Raw genomic sequence first — 20,251 nt, forward strand, 5'->3', positions numbered from 1 at the left:
AAAAATGTGTCAATTTTAAAGGTCTTTCCTAACTGAAGACCATTTTGTGATAGAGCCAAAGGTTAATAAAATCAGTAGTGAATGTAGCAATTTTACAGATAAGCTATTCACAACAAGTGTAGTTACTTGAATAAAAAGCTAATTCAGTTCTAAAATGCCACATGCAGTAGCAGTGAATAGCTGCTTTTAGGTGCTTTCTGGAGGAGGATAAAATACAGAATCACAGCACTCTTCTTTTCCAGCATCCCTGGCTGCCTGTAAATTGCTGTGAATGGGACTATAGGCTGACAGGCTCTATTAAGACAAACTGCCTTTCTCATCGGAGAGATAAAATAAATCAGGTGTTTAGTCAAATTAAAATACTTTGGATGGAGCAGGCCCTGGGGAGCACTGATCCACCTGACAAATCTGAGAGAAACTCAAGACAGATGTGTTTGGGGGATAAGGAAGACCCCATGGAAAAAAAAAAAAATGCACTGCTGTCTTTGGAGTAAGAGAATAGGACTAGAACAGAGAGTGTGCTGTGATGGATAATATTTTATGGTAGCTGGCACATTTACTGTATATTTTTTACTGAGCTTTTTGTTTTATCTGTTTTTATGGCAAATACATTTTACAGATGGCTATATTTTTATTTTATTTATAGATATTTTTAGTCAGCAGCAGAAGTTTATTTACTGGTAATGAGTTTAGGAATCTCGTTGCTTGCTGCAGTAAGTGGATGCAAAACAGATGATGATGGCACACAGCTACTGATGACCTCTCTTGGCCCAGCCAGATCAGCTCAATCTGGTCTGCATTCTGAGCAAGTTGTTTTTTATTGGTATTTAAACTGTAAAATAATGGTTGGGATTTTCCACTCGAAAATTAAATTATACCTCCCCCACACAGTGTTCGTACAACAACATTCTGCATCTTATGCTTTTTCTTGTCTTCAGCAGCGTTCGGTTAGGTGTCTTGCAGCTTCGTGGAGGTCTCGTTATTTTCCAGGAGCACAGTGTACATTTTGTGGTCATCAGTTCTGTTCTGTTGTTGGATTACATAGCACAGTACAAATTAAAGAGTAGACTACTTTAAATGGGGTCATTCAATACAGATGTGTTTCTTGGGGTGGGGGAAAAGGAAAGAAAAACAATGACTATGAATTCCTGAGTAAGAACGGGTACTTCTGCCTGCCATTGTATAAAATTCAGGGAAAAAAGGAAAAGAAATTACCTTATAAATTTGCTGCCACTAGATCAAATGGTTCTAACTAATCATAAGAAAACAATCAAATTCTGTAGCCTTAGCAGGCACTCTTTGTGGTAGCTTTGTACTCATATTATGAAGCAAGTACAAAGTATACACAATAATATGTAAATGCAGCAGGAGATTAATATCTGCTTTGGGTGTGTAAAATATTTTATGACTGTAAGATCGGGGGCCTGCGTTACAATGCAAAATCTGCTTGACAGATGTGAAAGTCTCAAGCTGTGGTTTCCCAGGTGGCAGTGGATGGCAAGAAGGTATCATCTGAGGCAGCAAGTTCCTTCCCATTGGCTTTCTAAAATAGGTGGAGTGGTTGAGCTCTTCTAGTAACGATGGGCAAGGGAGTTTTTCTTTGGTAGAAAAACTTCCATCAGTCTTTTATCCGTGAAAGTGAAATTCAGTGTACAATAACATATTCAAATGCACCTAAATAATCTTTGATCCACGGTGCAAAATCTTCAAGCCTGAGTGGTACAGTTTGAGAGGTTTAAGCTAAGTCTATACTGAAGTTGCAGGTAATTGAACTGATGTCAGGAGTGTGGAGCTCAGTACAAGGTAATGGTTGCTGGCAGGCAGTATGTCAGTGCAGACAGTTTCCTGGCCACATACCTGCCTAAGCTTACTTTCAAAAATATTTTTTTTGTTATTGCTTTGAAACAGCTTTTTGCACAGAACTCTTTTATTGCTTAGGTCACACATATCATGCTAAGGTTTTGTAATAAGTTGGTTTGAAATGGAGAGTATCCTTCAGCTCTGACTTCATGCATCCATCATACTTCTTGTGACCGAGGGAATTGCTAACCATTCCTAAAACTTCTGCTGCAACAGAAGTCACTCATTTTTCCTTATGCAGAGGCCTGCGTCACATGCAGACTGAATTAAGGTATGGCATTACAGGATACTGGAGCATCAGTTTGTTGGAGGCTCTTTTAAGACTAAGTTAGTTAATAGTGTCTAAGAAATTGAGTATTTTCAGTGGTTTATGTTGTTATATGCAATTCAAAATGTACAGAAAAACAGGTACCCTTTGGTTCTGGGAGTTTGCTTTGTTTAGAGTGAACGACTTAAGCCATGCGGTTTCTTTTTCCACAGAAAGCAATCACAGACAGAGGGTTTCTTGTATGCTGCTTTTGCAAATGAAATTCTCTTTAAGAATTTCTCTCATCATAGCATGATGTAAGCAGCCGAGCATCTTGGGTTTGTCACCTGCTTGGCGCGAGTCCGTTTTGTCTTCCCTCTCCCAATGAAACCTGTCAACCTCTTTCTTCTCTTCCCTAGAAGGTATCCATCTTACTCCTGAGAAGAAGGTAGAATCACAATTTTGGTGACAGTTTCTCCATTCCCTCCCAGGTCCTGTTCCTCACACATTGTCTTCCTCTTCACAAGTCCTGTGGATTTTTTATCACAGTCCTCTGTTGTGAATGGAGGAATTGAAGTATGCAAATAACCTCTCTTTTGTGCCACTTCTCACATCACTGGGGCAGATTACAGACCCGACTAGTTCTTGATTTAGTTTGCTTCTTCTCTGACTCCCAGTTCTCCTGTACAACATAAAATTGTTTCATTTTTCCCACTTCCAACTGTAAACCTCTTCCAATATTCCTGAACTGCTACCTTACTGTAATTGTATTACCTGGTCTAGAGCTGTGGGTCTGAGACGCTTACACAAGGAGATGCAATGTATGGCTCAAATACAGGAGCTGACATTGTTGCTTGTGACAGAGTAATATGTTTGTACGTAAGACGGGATATTCTTGGATTGATTTGCAAAAGGACCCTGTACTCTTTACTTAGGAGACCCATGCAATTTACCCCTAAACAGACCATTAAGCATCATTAGTGCGAAGAATAAATGTACCGTAGTTTCATATTAATTAAGTGCTCTCTGTAGAGTAAACTTTGGAAGTTAAATGAAAATTTTTAAGCCATTTTCTCAGGTTAGCCGTTTCTCTTAGGGACAAGTAGAGCTCATTTTTAATATGCATTCCATAACCAAAGCTTACATTTACCCAAATGAACTACCAGATATATGGGTGTTTTAGAGAAATGATCAATAAACTATTAAACTGCTTCTTCCACTGGACAGCATCTTTTAATTTTTTATATTTTTTTTTAGAATTTTTACATACTAGGGGGAAAAAACAACAAAATATTTAAAGTGAAGGAAAATTATGTCTGATGAACTGTGAATGTATTTATCACACTGGGCAGATTTAGATGGAAAAGATATAGGGATTTGTACCCCATGCATCGTTAATTACTCCTGTCAGAAAACAAGAAATACTCTATATCTTTTCTGCTCCAATTTTTGTTACATCCTCCACTGCTTAGAGCACAGTAAAGCTATGTGCTAGATTCTTTTGGGATTTGTTAGTAAAACATATACTCAAGCTACCGCTTGAAATAAGCATGCTGGTGATTCAGCCATTTTTTGTGTGAATATTGCTTGGTAACTATTGTCTATCTCATATTTACAGTACATCTTTCCTGCACATTTAGGTACACCAGAAAGCCTGGCAGAAAAAGAGCGACAGCTCTCTACTATGATCACCCAGCTGATCAGCTTACGGGAGCAGCTCCTGGCTGCCCATGATGAACAGAAAAAGCTGGCAGCCTCACAAATTGAAAAACAACGGCAGCAAATGGACCTTGCTCGCCAACAGCAAGAACAGGTGAGGCTCCAAGAAAGAAACCTGTGAAAATGTTTCATGCAGAATGCTTATCATAAACACTGTTCTGCTTGGTGTTTCATCTTTTTTGTTAAAAGAGCTTAAAAATCTTCAGAAATTACATCTTTTTCCAGAAAGAGGAAATATTGTAGGACCCTGAGACAAAAAAGTGTGTGCAAACATTCAAATAATCTCTTTCCTAGAATAAATGGCATTTGATATATTTCACAGTTCCTGTTTCTTGCACTGAGGTGCAATTTTGGGAGTTACAAATAAGCCAGACTACAACCATTATTTAACTCGTTCTCTTTTTGTCAAGAAAATAATTGAACAAAAACCCTTAAGCATCCTCAAACCTTCAAATATCTTCTATAAGTAAGGTTTGATTTGTTTGTTCATGGTTTTGCCCTTGGTTTTTTTTAAAGATGCAGTTGTTCAGAGAGCTGACCCTTCCTTATTGCACGAAAGTGTAACAACAGTGCTCCCATATACTAGTCCCCTAGGCATTAGATCAGACAGATCCAAATTAATGTGTGGTTTTTAGGAATGTGACATTATTACTAGAATTATCTTTTCAGTTAAACGTATTTTATAGGATATATACAGCAATATATGCTCTGTTGATTTTAATGAGTTGTGACGTCTGGTATTTTATGTTCTTGAGTATTTGCCCACATGTAGGAATATGGACTCATCCCCTAATGGAAAATAACATAAAGGAACACTGTAAAAAATCAGAAGTTAGAATGTCATTTAGCCATCCAGAGATGACACAGTAATTAACTATTGACACTTGTGAATAAGCTAGCACAAATTAATCTTGACACATTTGCAGACGAGTGATATCTTACAGTGAACACTTTGTAATTATATTTCAAAATGAAAATTAAATGACACTTAAAACTAGGTTGTCATGCTCAATGAAGCGAGCATGTAGCTCAACCGATAGGCAAATAAAATTCAGAATTTGAGCCACATGGTGCTTGTGTACCCTACTTTACCGTGTCAAGCCTATACATCAGGACTATGTGATGGTAATTGCATTGCGGGGTATTGGGTACATTTTCTATCACAGTACTGCTCCTTCTAAGAGGAACCATTGCCCTTAGATGCTTCACAGTATATTACTGGTTTTCATCAGGAAATGCCTATTCAAACGGTACCGTATTGTCCATGCAAGTACAAAAGGCTGTGCACAAGCAGTCTGAACTCTGGCAGAGCAGTGCCTTTGCACATATAGACCAAGGTCTCATCCCTGCCTTGGCTATAGCTCACCATGTTAAGCAGCAGCCAGGTCACCAGCAGCTCCAAGCCATTCTGGACATAGGATCCTGTGTATCTGTGAAAAAAGATAGAGCACTCAGAAAAGAATGACCCATGGTGCAGCTCGATGCAGTGTCTGATTTCAATGTGAAATTACAAGTAATTCCTTTCTGAAGCTGAGTATCGTGATAGTCTGTTACCTTCACTGAGATTTTAGCAGCAGGGACAATGTGGACATAAACCCAACAGAGCTCACCTTTAGTGACAAGCACTGCAGTTCTAAGATGGAATTGATGTGTTACTCATTAAAAATAGTAACCCAAGCACTCATACAGGTTTTTAAATATTCTTTATAGCACAGTTATCATTGGATAACTAAGAATAGACACTACTGCTGACCACTGATCTGACAGCAGATGACCTGAGGTCCTAGGGGCTGCTCATAGCTTACCTAGGCACACAGGCTGCTGGCTCTGTTTGAACTCTCTCTTTCACTAGCAGACTAGCGCCTGCTTCCTCAGTCTTCATTCACCGTATTTTTATGGGCTTTACTGGGACATTTGTCCAGAGATACTCAAACCAGGCTCATAAAGGGAGTTTGACAGATCCCTGTTACAAGCATCAGTGTAGTGGGCTATGATAGTTGCCTGATGCTGTTTCTGTGTGGCGCTTTGCCTTGATACAGCCCTAGAATCACATAGACCTCAGTTTGTTTCTTTGAGGCTGTATGGAAGACTTAAAAGAGTATGAATTTTGTGTTGGTTTCCCATACAGAAGTGAATTCTAACTGTAGCGGTGAAAAAAATTTACAGCTATTTCCAGGTGATAAAGTGAGACTAAGGACATGGCAGCTTGATCTTTGGTATACACAATTACAAGCTGTTAATATGTAACTGCAGATTCCTTAGGAGTTAATCTGAACAGTTTGCACTGAAACTATGTGATTGTTTATTTCCAAATCAACCTTGCTACATTTCTGTAATTTTTTTTTATCATCAAAAACACTTTACTTAGCTTTCTCTGTTTATAAGAGAGTAAGCATGCTCGGAAGATGGGGAAGGGAGACCAGGAGGGTTGTTGCCAGAACCGGAACAGTGGATTTGAGTTACCAAACTATCTTTTGTCACCAGCTTCTTGCTGTTTTATGTGGTTCCTCTGCTCTAGATAAATATTTATAGGAGGGGAAATTATACTTAAGAAATGAAGGTAGCAGAAGCGCTGAGGCCAGGATTTTCAGGAAACACAAATCTTGTCCTTGTTTCAGCCTGCAGCACAGCTACCCTTCTAAAGCAGAAGTCCAGTTGCTCCCCCAGCTCCCTGCGGCTTGTCCCCAATAGCTGCAGCCTGTGTTACCCATCGCAGGGAGCTCTCAGGGCATGAGCCTATTTCCCTGCTACTCTTGCATGCTGGTTTTGGATGTTTGTGGGAACTGGGGAGCAGGGTGGCTGCGGCAGATCGTCTCTCATTTGTGTCTCAGTGTTCCCTGCCCTGAACACTTGCTTCCCTCCATCTATATTAGAGAAGGGACAAAGTGAACCTTTACCCTCCAGATCCTTTACTGAATCTACCAAATGAGCAGGGCTGTGTGGAGGCTGTTACTGAGTGTCAGGTACTGCTTTCACACAGAATGAGATCCTACTTCCCTGAGTAGTTCCAAGGAAGGCTCCAAGATTTACAAGAGAAGTAATGTGCTGCTCATTGTGAATGAAGTTAGAGAAGCTTGCCCTAGGAGCTTGTGCTGAATAGTGAAACATCTATAAATACTAGCTAAGGCTCCAGTTCAGCAAAGCAGGAAAATGTGTGTTTAACCTTAAGCACCTGAGTAATCCCATCCCCATTCAGCAAAGCACTTAATTTTAAGCATGTGTTTCATTCCCATTGTAGCTAACAGTAATGCATAATAGTCAAAGATCACCACAGGCTTAAATGCTTTGTTGAATAGTGATGAGATTATTCACCTGCACAGCTAAACCCATGTTTCTATGCTATGCAGAGTTGAGGCCTAAGTGCTTAAAATACATATTTCTTACTGGCTAACTAGATTTTTATGTTGCATTTAAATTTAAAATGTTTATGTCACATATACAGATACCTCTAAAATATCCTTCATTTTTTTCTAAAATATAGATGATGCTTAATAAAAGTAAAATAAAGAATAACTAATAAGATGTTTTTCACTCAAAAATATTGCAGTTTCAATATTACTGTTTTAATTTAATGGAAATTTTATTTCTAATAGATTGCAAGACAACAGCAGCAACTTCTGCAACAGCAGCACAAAATCAATCTACTGCAGCAGCAAATTCAGGTCAGTGTGTTTTATTGCTCTCTTCTGATTATACTTAAATTCCATTTATGGAGAGAGAAGGATCTAAAATAAAGCAGCCACATGCTTTACTAACAAGCCTCAGTAAAGGTGCTCTTTTTGGAGGGTCTTTGCGTCTTAGAAAATTATTGTCAGGCACCTTTTTGGTGGAAAGGGCTTTTGCTTTTCTTTAATAAGTAGAGCTTTCTTCTGAAAGTTATGGACTATTTCTTAAATCTTGTCATTTAATTCTGAAATCTGCAATCAGTTTGAGTTGTCTGAAGTAAAAGCAGAGTCTTAACCATTGTTTATAGAATTCCTTATTCTACAAATGCAAAATGGGCTTTATAAGAAGGTTAGAAGAATATTTTCCATTTCATTAACTAAAGCAAACAGCTATAGAATAGGGTAATAGACACTGAGACAATGCTACGTCCCTGGGACCAGCCTGCTCATGTAGAAAGACCCACAGGTATATGTGTCCTGTGTACCTCTGGGGTAACTGTGCCTTTGTGGAGCTGGAAGCGTTCTGGAGGTTTCCGATTATCTGTACTTGTACGCAGAAGCCGGTTTAATTGTGTGCAACTGTGTGGGGGGTAGGGAGTGACATGTTGATAGTGGCATTGTTGGTGTGACTCTGTTTCCTCATCTGCTCCCTACTTTGTCTGAACGCATTTCGCTGGGCCTGTTCTTTAATTTAAATATTTCGGTTTGGTCTGGCAGATGATTGTGCTGCCAGTCATTTCTTAGAAGCTTGGACTATTGGGTTTATCCTTTAATCTGCTGATTGCCATGTTACAAGATGCCAAAAATGAAGTTTTTCCTTCCCTCATCCCAAATAAATACTTGTCAATGCTTTTGCAAATATTGTAATGCAGTTTCAGTTACACTTTAAGGAATTTGATTAACATATATAAATGTGTTGATACCTGGGATGAGAGACACAATTGAATTTTAAAACACCATTATTTTCATTGCCTATCGGAAGACTGTTCATATTAGGTGTATGTAAAGGATGAAAGAGAGATAAGAATAGAAAAAGGAAAAAATCACCATCTTCTCTAAGTGTTATTAACAAGTCTGGCTTCAAAAACCAAAGCATCGTATAAAAAAGTCTTTACTTGGCATAATAGTTAAGACTCAACCATAGCTGAGTCTGCTAAACTGAGCAGTTATTTGCATGACAAATGTTTAAATTTTTAAATTCATTTAAAAATTAGGCCAGAAAGAGTACTCATGACCAGGTCATTTTTGTTCCTGTTTGGAGAATGTGGGTATATTTTACTGGAAGTATCCCCTCTGCAGTAAAAATTTTGGAGGTACTTTGTGTTTCAGTTCACTCAATACTTTCCAGTAGGTTTACTCTTCCACCGACTCCGACAAAATGAGGTCTTAGAATAGGTTGCACGTTAATTTTCTTGTTCACTCACAACGTTCTCTGACATAGTGCTGAACCCTCCACAAGATTTCTTTCCATCTTTTCCTAGACATATATGCAAAGAAGTGTTTTAGTGCTTATTCTGTTCATGTGAGCTAAATTATTTCTTGATGATCCTTCCCTACATTTGTTCAAAATTCTTGCCAATATAAGCTACTCTTATTCCATAGTTCCTCAGCAGTTTGGCCTCTTTATGTGTCTTTATATTTACATGAATCTAATCAGGGTGTTGGAGGCAGTGAGGACTGTTTCCTCTCCCAGCTGGTTAGCCAGATTGGTAGTGGGCATCAACTATTGCCCAAGGAATACTGGAATGTTGCCAAGGAATACTGGAGCCCATAGGCTCCAGCATGAAGCACTGGGCATGTTGGGCAGATGCCATTTCAAACATACATTGATCTCAAGAGGAGATTACTAAAAAAAAGTTTGTTAGGAGATTGTTTCCTAGGCTAAACACCAGCTTACGTAGTCCATTTGCTTGTGAGCCAAGGGGTTGTTCTTTGTTTATTTGTTCCTCCTTAATTCTGTGGCGGGTTTGCTAGCCAGGAGTTGCTGGAGAGAGATGTTGGTTGCTTAGTTGCCTCTGTGGTTGGTGATGGAGTCTGTTGGTATTGAGATGATTACAAGTGGTGCATGTTGTTGAGAGGTGTAGCTCCCTAAGGGCTATAGGTGGGATGCAGGGAAACCAGGAGGCAGACGAGAGATGCAGTGCTGTGCCGGTTCTCCCAGGTCCCTTCCCAGCGTCTTCCCGGGAAACCTCAATACCGATACTGGTCACACCCGTGACTCTGGGTGGGGTTCATCATATCAAAAGTAGGTAACTCCAGTGTAGGCTCTGTCTCAATTCATTATCCAGATTATTTTTACAGTGAACAGAGAAGCAGAGTTAATAGTTTTAGGATGCAATTCATCTTTTCCTAAAGTAGATGTTTAAAATATGTCAGATTAATTGTTGCCTAAAATGGCTGTTTCTCTCCATTAACTAGAAAGGATACGCGTGCTGATGCCTATAGCATATGGATCTGCAGTGAGATGTGAATTGCGTGCGCCGTGGCTTGAGGAGAAAGAACAATTTTCTAATAAATGTTTGCATTCTCAATTTAGTTTTGGGGCTTGGTAGAATTCGGAACTGTGTTCCCAATAACTTACTCGATTTTATTCAGGAGGTGCATTTGTTTAAAGATGCTCTTGAGCAAACCATTTCAGGAAACAGCCATTACTTCCATAAAATGGCATGGATCCTTATCTATACTTTGTATGCATGGAAAAACAATAGTAATTTTCCCTGACACTCCCCTTTTGAAGAGATTACAAAATGTGAGTAGCACAGGTGCCAGTTCCATCTCGGCATGGGCCTATTCATGGCACAGCTACTTGAACTGAGCACTGTATGTTCTTCAGGAAGGAGGAGTGGGGCATTGCTGAGGCAATGTTTTCATCAGGAGGTACACAGTGTACCACTGTCATCTTCTGAGGTACAGCGTTAATTCTTAACAGTAATTTCTGTGAATAAGTGCATCCAGTTTATTTAACTATTTAAACAATTAGAAATGTCTTTAGATGGGGCTAAAAGTGTAGATAATCCATATTAAATCAAACACATCTTTCCCTGGACACCTACTAGGTTAATTTACTGAAAAAATGTCATTATTTGGTATTTATTATTTACTTTGTGTTGTATATTATTTGTTTGTTTCATAATTTTAACACCTTCTTTAAATTAGTTGGGTTTTGTTTTGTTCTGTTTTATTTTTAAGACCATTTACTGGAGCACCGTCCTCCAGGCTTGTTATGCATCTAAATCATTGTCAACAATCTGTGAGCAAAGAGGATATTAGCTAGGCTTACCATATGAAAACAACATAGGTATTTCAAGAGTTCTGAGGTCATTAAATGTTCTGCATAATCGTCTCATGTTTTCTAAGTGAAGCTAATGTTACTTTCAGGGTGTTTGCGTTGGGGAAAGCAGTTTTATCTGTTGGCTAAAGCGAGTGGGAATCTGGAGTTGTTCTTAGTTCTGTCTCTGATTATCTGAAATTTGGCAAATTGTTTCCTGTTCCTCAATTCAAGTTAATGTTTTGAGAATCTTAAATGAAAAAGTTCAGATAAAGGCAGTGTATTATTACTGTTCAGCTCAAATGTTCATAATGTTCATAAACTCTTCTACAGCGGAGTCCACAGAAATGGGAGGAAATCTAGCGTGCCAAATGAAGTCCTTCATTCTGCAAAACTGTGCAGAGAAATCGTTGCTTTTAGTGGAAATAAAGTTGAAAAAATACTGTAGGGCAAGTAAGAGCTCACAGATCGGTCTCCAGGTTGATGCAGATTTTTTAAATTAACTTTCTTTTTTTGTTTAATAAAAAGACTTCTTGAAGTAGAAAGGGCAAAATGAGAGTATTTCATGGACATCTTTTAGCCTATGCTGTGAAAGCAAAAACCTCTAGGGATAAGGGAAAAACCTGTTTAAAGGAGCAATGTGGTGGTACATCATGAAGGTAAGACTACCCTGGAAGAAAGGAAGGCTTGCATCCCTAGAATGGTTCCAACCTTGGGAAGCAGTTGAGGCCCTGAAACCCCTGGAATTCGGTGCCTCCCTGCCAGAACTCAGTCCTTTCAGAGTGAGGCTTGGGGACTGCTTTTGACCCCATGTGTCCAGCTGAAGAAGGATTTGGATCCCACTGATGCTTGGAGCACGTTGCTCCAGGATTCCCCTCCAGGGTGTGTGTGTGGATTTGAGGGATGAAAGTTGGAGGATTTCCCTCCACTGGTGGGCAGGCTTTCTTAGGGCGAGTCCAAAGTAGTGCCTGAAATCTTCAAAAGGGACACTGGTGGTTCAGCTTTTCTGCAAAAACTTGCAATGGGTGTTACAGTGCCAGCTGATCCAAACTGCTTTCATCCATTTCCCATCACCTTATGCCTCTGTACAATGCTCCGTGCTATTGCAGAGCATTTTGTTTTCTGTTTGAATCAGTATGATTTCCACTGCATAGAAAAACTGGCTTCCTCTGCTCTCCTCAGCTTTCTGTTTTAATTCAGCCATTAGAAATTATTCCTAAGAGTAATTTTATTTCTAGTTTTAAACTATACATTCATGGTGTTGTATTTTCGTATTAATGTTCTTGCCTTTTCTGTTTCAGTCAAAAAGAGTGAACATGATTACTGTGATAGTAAACAAACAAAAGGATAGTAACATAAAAATTACAACTATTTAAACTGTCCTTGAATAGGAATCATTTGAATCATACTTAAAACTTAAGAGGCTGAACCAATGACTCTTCTTATCTATGATTAACTACTGACAGTTCAGATACCTGGTGAGCTGAATAAGGACTATCTCTTTATGTGAAGTACATGTCTAAAGATCAGGAATAATTACATTCCACATTAGCCTTCATAGCCTCCCTGACCTGGTTAATTAATTTTTTGCTAGGATAATAATAGTAGAAATAGATTTAAAGATATGCTTCATCATTAAGTATGTAACTGACCTCCAATTTTAAGAGCCGAACCTTTCATTTATTGCCTTTTGGAGACAGGTTAAGCTCCTCACAGCGAGCTCGCTGAAAAGGCACAAGCTGGAATCTAGTTATTGTCACTTCAGTTATACTCTCTGAGGTTGTCCCGCTTTGTAAACTGTATTTATCATTGACAAGCAAAAAGCGATTTATATGTTACTGTTCTGGCACTAGGGAATATTCTCCCCCACCTTTTTTTTCTTTTCTTCTTTTTTTTTTTTTTTTTTTTTTTTTTTTTTATTGATCGTGAAACTGATCCCCTTCCAGCAAGCTCTGAACAGGACCAAATAAAGCCATTGAAAGCAATTTGATACTTCTATTGGCAGGGTACGCAGATCAGATACTCCCTTGAAAGAGAGCGAGAGTTATAAACAAAGCTTAGAAGTCTAGGAATAGCCCCCAGCTTCAGCAAACCCTTAAAATATTTTGTAATTGTATCTTCAATCATGAATTAGCCAGGAAAAACAGACCTTTTTTGCCTTTATATTTCACTGCTGTATGCTGTTTTTAATTGCCCACAGGCACACTGTTGTGATCTTCTTTGGAAGTTTAAAACCAGGATAAAAATGCAAATCTAATTATTTCTTTTATCTAATCTAATTAACTTTTACAAGTAATGATAGATGCACTGTAGCCTGCATCAAACATTTTAATAATGATGTTTCTGGATTAAAGAATAGGTAAAACTACTGTAATTTATAAGCAGTCAAGATTATGGCAGTAGAAAATGTAAATTATTGTGATGCCTTAATAAACTATAGCTGCAGTTTATTAATTTACAGTAGAGAGGATACATTTCCCTTAAATTCCAGATCGCTTATGAATTGCTTCCCAGCTGTCATTGGTATCTTTTTTTCTTTTTCTTTAAACAGTTAAAAACCCCCCAAAAACAGTAATCTATGTCTAAGTCCCTTCTGCCATGCCGTTGTGTGCACATGGCAGAGAGCAGCGCTGTCAGGTGCCTGTAACTTGTCGTTGAACCATTGATTCGAATTCCCAGGGCTCTGCTGGGGGGGGTGGTGGTGTCACAGCATCTGTCCAGCTCAGAACTTGTCTAGTGAAAATGGAAACTGATCCAATGGAGGAAAGACAAATATGCTAAACATCAAAGTCAAATGTTTCATATTTTATTTATTATTTCATAGTGGCTTATTAATGAGCTCTAGAGTCCTTATTTGATAATTACCCAAGTGAAAGGTATTACAGGCCAGCTTTTTTCCAACAAAAGCCATCTTCATGGCTGGCTAGCTTGGAATTTTCTGTGTCAGCTGTGTAGAAAGAGAAGTGATGTGGGATCCTTACCTTCTCTGAGCAGCCTGTGCTTTAACAAATATTCTGACGATGTTCCCTATCCTTTATTGAGCCTCTTCCATACTAAAACTGCTTTGGTGCAACAGCGTGATGGTGGCCGAAGCAAAAAGACACACTGTGATAGAGGTTCTCCCCTCCTGTGTTACTCTTAAGCTTCTGCCTTTGCACCTTGGTCCCCTGTTTGCAAGGATCCCTCTAGCTGCTCTGCCCGAGGCCCCTGGAAACAAGATTTATCCTGACAAAGCAGAAAATAGTTCTGGATTTGACTCTTAACACAGTCCTTAAAATTGTATGGAGTCTGGAGGTGGAGGGCTGGGTTTCTAAAAATTTTTACTGTGACCTTCTAAGAGTTAAATAAGCTGTCTTGCAGTTTTGTAATTCACTATATGTTTTTTTTCTTTTAAATAGCTTTATTTCGCCTACCCGAGTCTAAACAAATTGTATTTAATGCAAAAATTAAGCCTTGTGTATCTCTTTCATATGACTTCTCTAATTATAGAGCAGTAAATGGTAGAATAGCATATGTTAGCAACATGAGCAGCAGTCTATGAAATGAACTACAAGTTAATAAAATGATCTTGTGGTGGTGTTGGCCAAATGTTAGCACACATGTTTCGGAAAGTGGTATTTCAACAGACTTGAAGAATAGGACTTTGGCACACGGGTGCCAAACGCGATCTGATGTGTGGAAATTAGTTAAACCAAAGTAAATGTCATTGTTTCTCAGGCTCGTGTTGGTGCAGAAGATGATAGTAGCTGCCCTCCCACTTTTCCTCTCCCACGTGTGTTTTAAAATTGGAAACGAAGGCACGGGCCTCCCCAGTTCAAGTACGGCTGCGTCGTTTGCTCTGGGCGTGCTGCAGTGCAATCTGGCCGAGGTTTAGGGGCTTGTTCTCAGCTGTGCCTCTGTCAAAGCAGGGGGCTAAAATCTCATTGATTCTATTGAGCCCAAACACTCGTACAGCAGCCTTTGCTTACAGACGGGCCTCAGATCTGAGCCCTCTCAATTTAGGGGCAGATTATAACCAGCTCCTGAATAACAGCAGAGGATCAAGCAAATATTTGCGGTCCACCTGTACCACTGCCCAGGGGTCACTCTCGGCTGGTGGTCTGCCTGTTCCAGCCAAGCGTGGAGCGACGTGCTGTGGCAGCCCCAGGGCTGGCTGATCCAGGCACCCTGGTCTAGCTCCTGAGTGGGCTGGCAGAGATCGTGCCCCTCTGAGCCTTGCTGGTGCTGCTCCTCTGGCAGTATGGGTCTGCATCACCCCTCCTGTCAGCCTGCCGAACGTCATCTTCACAGTATTGTGATCCCTGGAAAAAATTAAATAATAATGCACTATTTGCTCCAGTACAGAAAACCAGTTTCTTTCCTAAGTGGTGTGTGCACAAGCTAAACTGGATAACTGGGAGCAGAATTTGAGCCAACTGGCAGCCTACCAACAGGGCTGATCCTGAGTAGTCTTACTTGCTTGAGCAACACTTGCATAGCCAGTATTTGATGCCTTGTCTACCTAAGTGTTCCTCACATAAGTAGGCTTTGCAGAACTGGGCATCTCCTATGAAGAAGGACTTAGAATATTAGTATTGTGCTTGGAATATCAAAGATACAAATGACGCAGGGGATTTAGGGGATGTAATTTGTTTTATTAGACAGACAGATGTAGTTGGAAAAAGCAGGCAACCTTTTGGGCACACCAGCTCTTTTTCAGGTCTTACATCAGTGTTACGCTGAAACATCCCAGGACTGACAGAAACTGTGTAAGATGTTGGCCTTTCATTTCTAATTAGTTACTTTTTCAGTGATGATTTTTGTGATTGACAACCGTGTGATGGCCAAGAGAGAGAACAATCAGGATTTGAATTACTTTTTTCTTTTTTCCTTTTTTTTCTTTTTTAAAAAAACCACCACACTGACACACTCATCAGAAGATAGTGAATAAAGAAAATAGTTAATAAATGTTAGTATTGAAATGACTTGATTTATGGATATATTCAGATATATAGGCAAGACTGGAATGTGATGATATCAGAGGTCAAAATTTCTGTCTGCAAAAGCAGGTATTTGGAGGAAAATGATGAAGTACAGCCCCACATAAAAAGGCCAAAAGCATTTAGCAAACAAATTGTAAAGTGCTTTTTGAAATCTCACAGTAAAATCTTAGATTTGCCAGATGGACTAAATCCTGGACTAAAGAATCAAAACGGTTTTTAGTTGTAATTGTGGGAATGCTCTGGAATGAAAGTGTATTACTGAATCAATCTGAGCATAAAAACTTATTTTAAATACATTTAATGTCATGACAGCAAGGAAGAAGTAAGTGCATTGCTCTCTGAATGCATTTAGGAATTATGAATTCACATAAAGAAAGTAGTACTATATGCAAACCGGTAAATGAGCAAACCAGGTGCTGTTAAACATTTGGTATACATTTGATGGCATGTATGTGAAAGTAAAGTGAAAGAATATTTCTAATATTCATGGTCTTATGCAACCAGCTAATCCAGACACTCACAAAAATGTCAAAGCATAGCTCTCAAGGAAAGGTGAATGGCCTTGCCTGGAATTTACCTATCTAATTTTAGTCATTGTTAAAGTAAAGAAAAGTTGGTTTATGGCAGCAATTTACACCCTATTTCCTTTTTTGTCTGTTACATTAGAACCCCCTCTCCCCAGATAATTAGATAATATAGTGGCTTGTGTTGCATGCAAGACTTTTGCTTGTTTGAAAGAACTAGTCTTTTATATAAATCTTTTATATATCATCTTCAGCGAGCTGGGCATTTGCACAGCTTGGGTAAATTATGTCTATATTGAGAAACTAAGAAGTTACACAGTATGCATTCCATACTTGAGGGATGGGAAATAAAAATTGATATACTGTGCGGCACATGATATAACACAGTGAAATATCTTTTAAATTCCGGAGGGATGCACTGACATCACCACACTTAATTCACATGCAGTAACTCCCACAAAATGTTATTAGTTTTAAATTGAAGTTTGTAATCATTCAATAAAAAGAAAATAAATGATGTAGACAGTATACAATGGTGCATTATGAAATGCTGAATTCATCTTATTCACCCACCCAAAATGACAGTATGTTAAGAAAACATTAAAGTTGTAACACCAAATAATAAAAGCAAAGACATTCACAGTTGATGGTGAAGTGTGAAATCGATCTTGAGACACATCACCGCCCCACATTATGGAAGGGAAGTTTTGAATTAGGGAATTTTATTTTGATGTAATGTATTAGTCATTTTTATTCTGTAAAATGAAAGATTAACCAGCTGGAGGAACATAGCATTTGTTTAAAAGCTAGATCAGGTAGATCAATGTGTAGTGTGGGTACTCGCTACAGGTAACAAAATAGAGTTGGTAGTGCAGCGTATACCTAATAGCTGAAGCATGGACTGAGATTCCTTCTTTGACAAAGCAATTTATGGAATATAAATATAGAAGCAAACTTTTCTCAGAGGAGGAGGAATGGCACATGTTTTTTGCTCTGATGATGAGTGATTTGTATGAATAACTCTACTATCACATTTCTAGCTTTGTCTTTTCCATCTCATTGAATTTTATTGGTGATATATTTTCAGGATACTCATCTCCTCTGTAACTGCGTATCTGAGTGTCTCATAAGCTGAAGTGTATTATCCTCACAACACTCTTGAGGCAGAATAAAAAGCGTATAGATATTTGGGGGCATCTAATTTTAGATATCTAATTTGGGTGACTGAATTAGGACTTTTGGCTCCATATATAAAGCAGTCCAGGTGCTGTGAATTACCTTCTGTTGATTAGACAACGAGGTTCCTAATTTAAACACCTAAGTTAAATTTTCTAAGTGACTCGTTCCATTTATTATGTGAAATTCGACAGACCTGAAATCTGTGGTTTCAGAATTCACAGGGTGGTTCTCTAATGTCTTGATCAACTTTTCTATCATGACTTTCTGTCAGTTTATATCACTTGCCTTAATTTACGCTGACGGAGCTTTTAGCCAGAGTGAATCCATGTCAGTCATACAGAGATATAGTTGTTTGTTCCTCTCAACCCACTCCCCTGCCCCAAACGAAAACCATTTCAGCTTGCCTGAGTCTCCCCCTCAGTGGCCCACAGATAGTGGCCGAGCTGCTGACCAGAAGCGTAGCCACTATCATGCAGAAGGAGGCACGTGGAGGCACTACGCTCACTGAAAGAATCTGTACTTTCCTAAATCCATGTATTTTCCTTACAGGTGTGGAGCAACTTCCATGGCAGTGAAACATGCTTTGAACAGTGGCTTGTGGGGGAGAGAAAATAATTTCTTGTTTGAAGAATGCCTAGATTACTTGGCGGTCCCTCACATGTTTTGTAGGGCATTCAAGAAACTTACTTGAATTTTTTATTTAATCAAAATGGCTGCTTCTAAATGGAGATCTTGCATGCCACATTTTAGGCCAGAATGTATTTTTACAGCCAAGTTATAAACCTCTGAAAAAGGGGGCTTATAATGGAAAGGTTGACACAACATTAATTTTAGTGTTGTAAACGCAATGGTATAATTTTGGAAAAAAGCCTTTATAGCTCTGCTAAGATATTAATTGCAGGAAATTACAGCATATCCTATTAAAGTATTATGTCAGTGGCATACATAGCATATAACACCTTTGCATATTCTCCCTTGTTTTCACGGCAACATTTTGCATTTTGATCTGTAAGGAGTAGGTGGATAAAGTGAGTTTCTGGTGGTTTTTGCTTGGGGGGGACAAGCCAGCCTGGGTAACGCTTGCGTATGGCCTGCTCTGGGAACGGGCCTTTCGTTGACCAGGTAAATCCCATACGGGTATCGACCAATGAACCAAATTCTGCTGAAATAATAGCCTTGCCTTTGTTTTGTGACTTTCGGACCAGCAATTTGAATTTGGATCCAATCCTTACTTACACAAATCAGGTTTAGTCAGACTCTTTCCAGAACAACAACTACTTTTATGACAAACGCATTTTTACTGTTAAGGCCTTAGTTTCCATTTACTTATACTTACGGAACCATTCCTTACTGTTACGACTGCATAGCAGACCCAGTCTCTATTGATTTATGTTCAGTTAATTATTCAGAAATTAATTTTATTTACATATGGTGGAGGAGGAGCTATAGATTCCTATTAAGCTGAACAGCGTAGATATGTGCATTGCATTGTACAGTTTTTTATTTCTAAGAAATAGGATATTTATTGCATTTCTGCCACTTTTATGTTTGACAGGGCATGGTGTAATAGTATAATGTTTTCTTTACAAGAATTTGTCGCTATAAGGTAGTTATTTGTTAGTATCCAAGTTTTAATAGACACTGAATTGTTGCCTTTGATTATAGTCTAAGTTGGATACTGTTTAACTGTGGTTGCTATTTTTGACTAGAACAAACTGCTATTACAATAGTTTCTTGAGTGTCACATCTTTCAGGACAAGGGGCCACAACTTCGTATTTTTAAAATACCTCATGCTGAGTTTGTCATCCTGTTACGTTCTTTTCATTGCTACGTTGACACAAATTTGCAGTGAAAAATGTCAATGGTAACAATGTGCAAGGTTTTTTTTTTAATGTATAAATGGGGCCTGGGGCCTCGATACCTCTTTTCCCCTCTGATGACAGTGGAGCATACACAGTTCTTTACACATTAAGTCAGGACTCTTGTACAGTCGGTGAGTTTTTAAAAAGATGGGAGAAAAGGCCTTCTCAAAGACCCCACTGATACGCAAGTTCGTTGGGCGGTTGATGTTTCCCATTAATTGCAAGACTTGAGCATATAACCATCAGCTGTATCTGGTTTTACTTATCAAATCCAGAACTGCTTTTTCTCTGCCTGCTGAGCAGGGAAAACTCCATGCTGTACCAGTTTCTTTTTACTTGGGGCTCCCAGTATCATCAGAATTAAAGCTGTCAGAACAGTCGGCCCTCTTTATTTTGTGGTTTTAAATACAAAGCGTAATATTGTTGCTTGAGAAATGGCATGCTTTCAATGTATTAGTTTAAAATTGCGGAGTGGACAGAACAAAAAAAGGATCCCTGTTAATAGCAGGAATTGAAATATTGCTTTCACCATTTTGGGGAAAGAAGATACAACTCTGCGCTTTAATTTGGTTTTATTCTACACCACTAACTTGTCTTCATTGGCTTAATACTACACTCAAGTGTAAGGAAAAGTTCCTGCTCAACTTAGCGAGAGTTTTGCTTCATTGAATGCAGTGCAGGGTGCCATTTCCTTAGCTGGTGTTGTTCATGTTCTCTCCGCTTATGTCAGTCTAATACTAGAAGTACAGAATTAGGCCCTCTTTTTAAAAACAAAAAGAGCTCACGTGGAAATGACAGCATTTCATGTTGCCTTTTTTTATTCACTGTAAAATATTCCTCTGCTCTGTGTGTGCATTTATATTTGGGGATAATTGTGCCCATCCACCACAGAGCGCTTGGAGATAACTGTTACGTTGTGTATGAATATTTTTGTCTTGCATGTG

The 20,251-nt window shown here is 38.8% G+C and overlaps 1 protein-coding gene across 13 annotated transcripts in view; it reads left to right on the forward strand.

Annotated features, from left to right (window-relative positions):
• Positions 1 to 20,251, forward strand: part of SOX6 (SRY-box transcription factor 6) — a 375,778-nt gene that overhangs the window by 221,502 nt on the left and 134,025 nt on the right. For all 13 annotated transcript variants that reach the window (XM_055814310.1, XM_055814313.1, XM_055814314.1 and 10 more), the window contains 2 exons: positions 3,748 to 3,920; positions 7,420 to 7,488. In XM_055814310.1, the coding sequence (XP_055670285.1) occupies positions 3,748 to 3,920; positions 7,420 to 7,488 (242 nt within the window). The remainder of the gene's footprint in view (positions 1 to 3,747; positions 3,921 to 7,419; positions 7,489 to 20,251) is intronic.

Source organism: Falco peregrinus, chromosome 9, assembly GCF_023634155.1.
Source record: "Falco peregrinus isolate bFalPer1 chromosome 9, bFalPer1.pri, whole genome shotgun sequence".
Taxonomy (NCBI): Eukaryota; Metazoa; Chordata; class Aves; order Falconiformes; family Falconidae; genus Falco; species Falco peregrinus.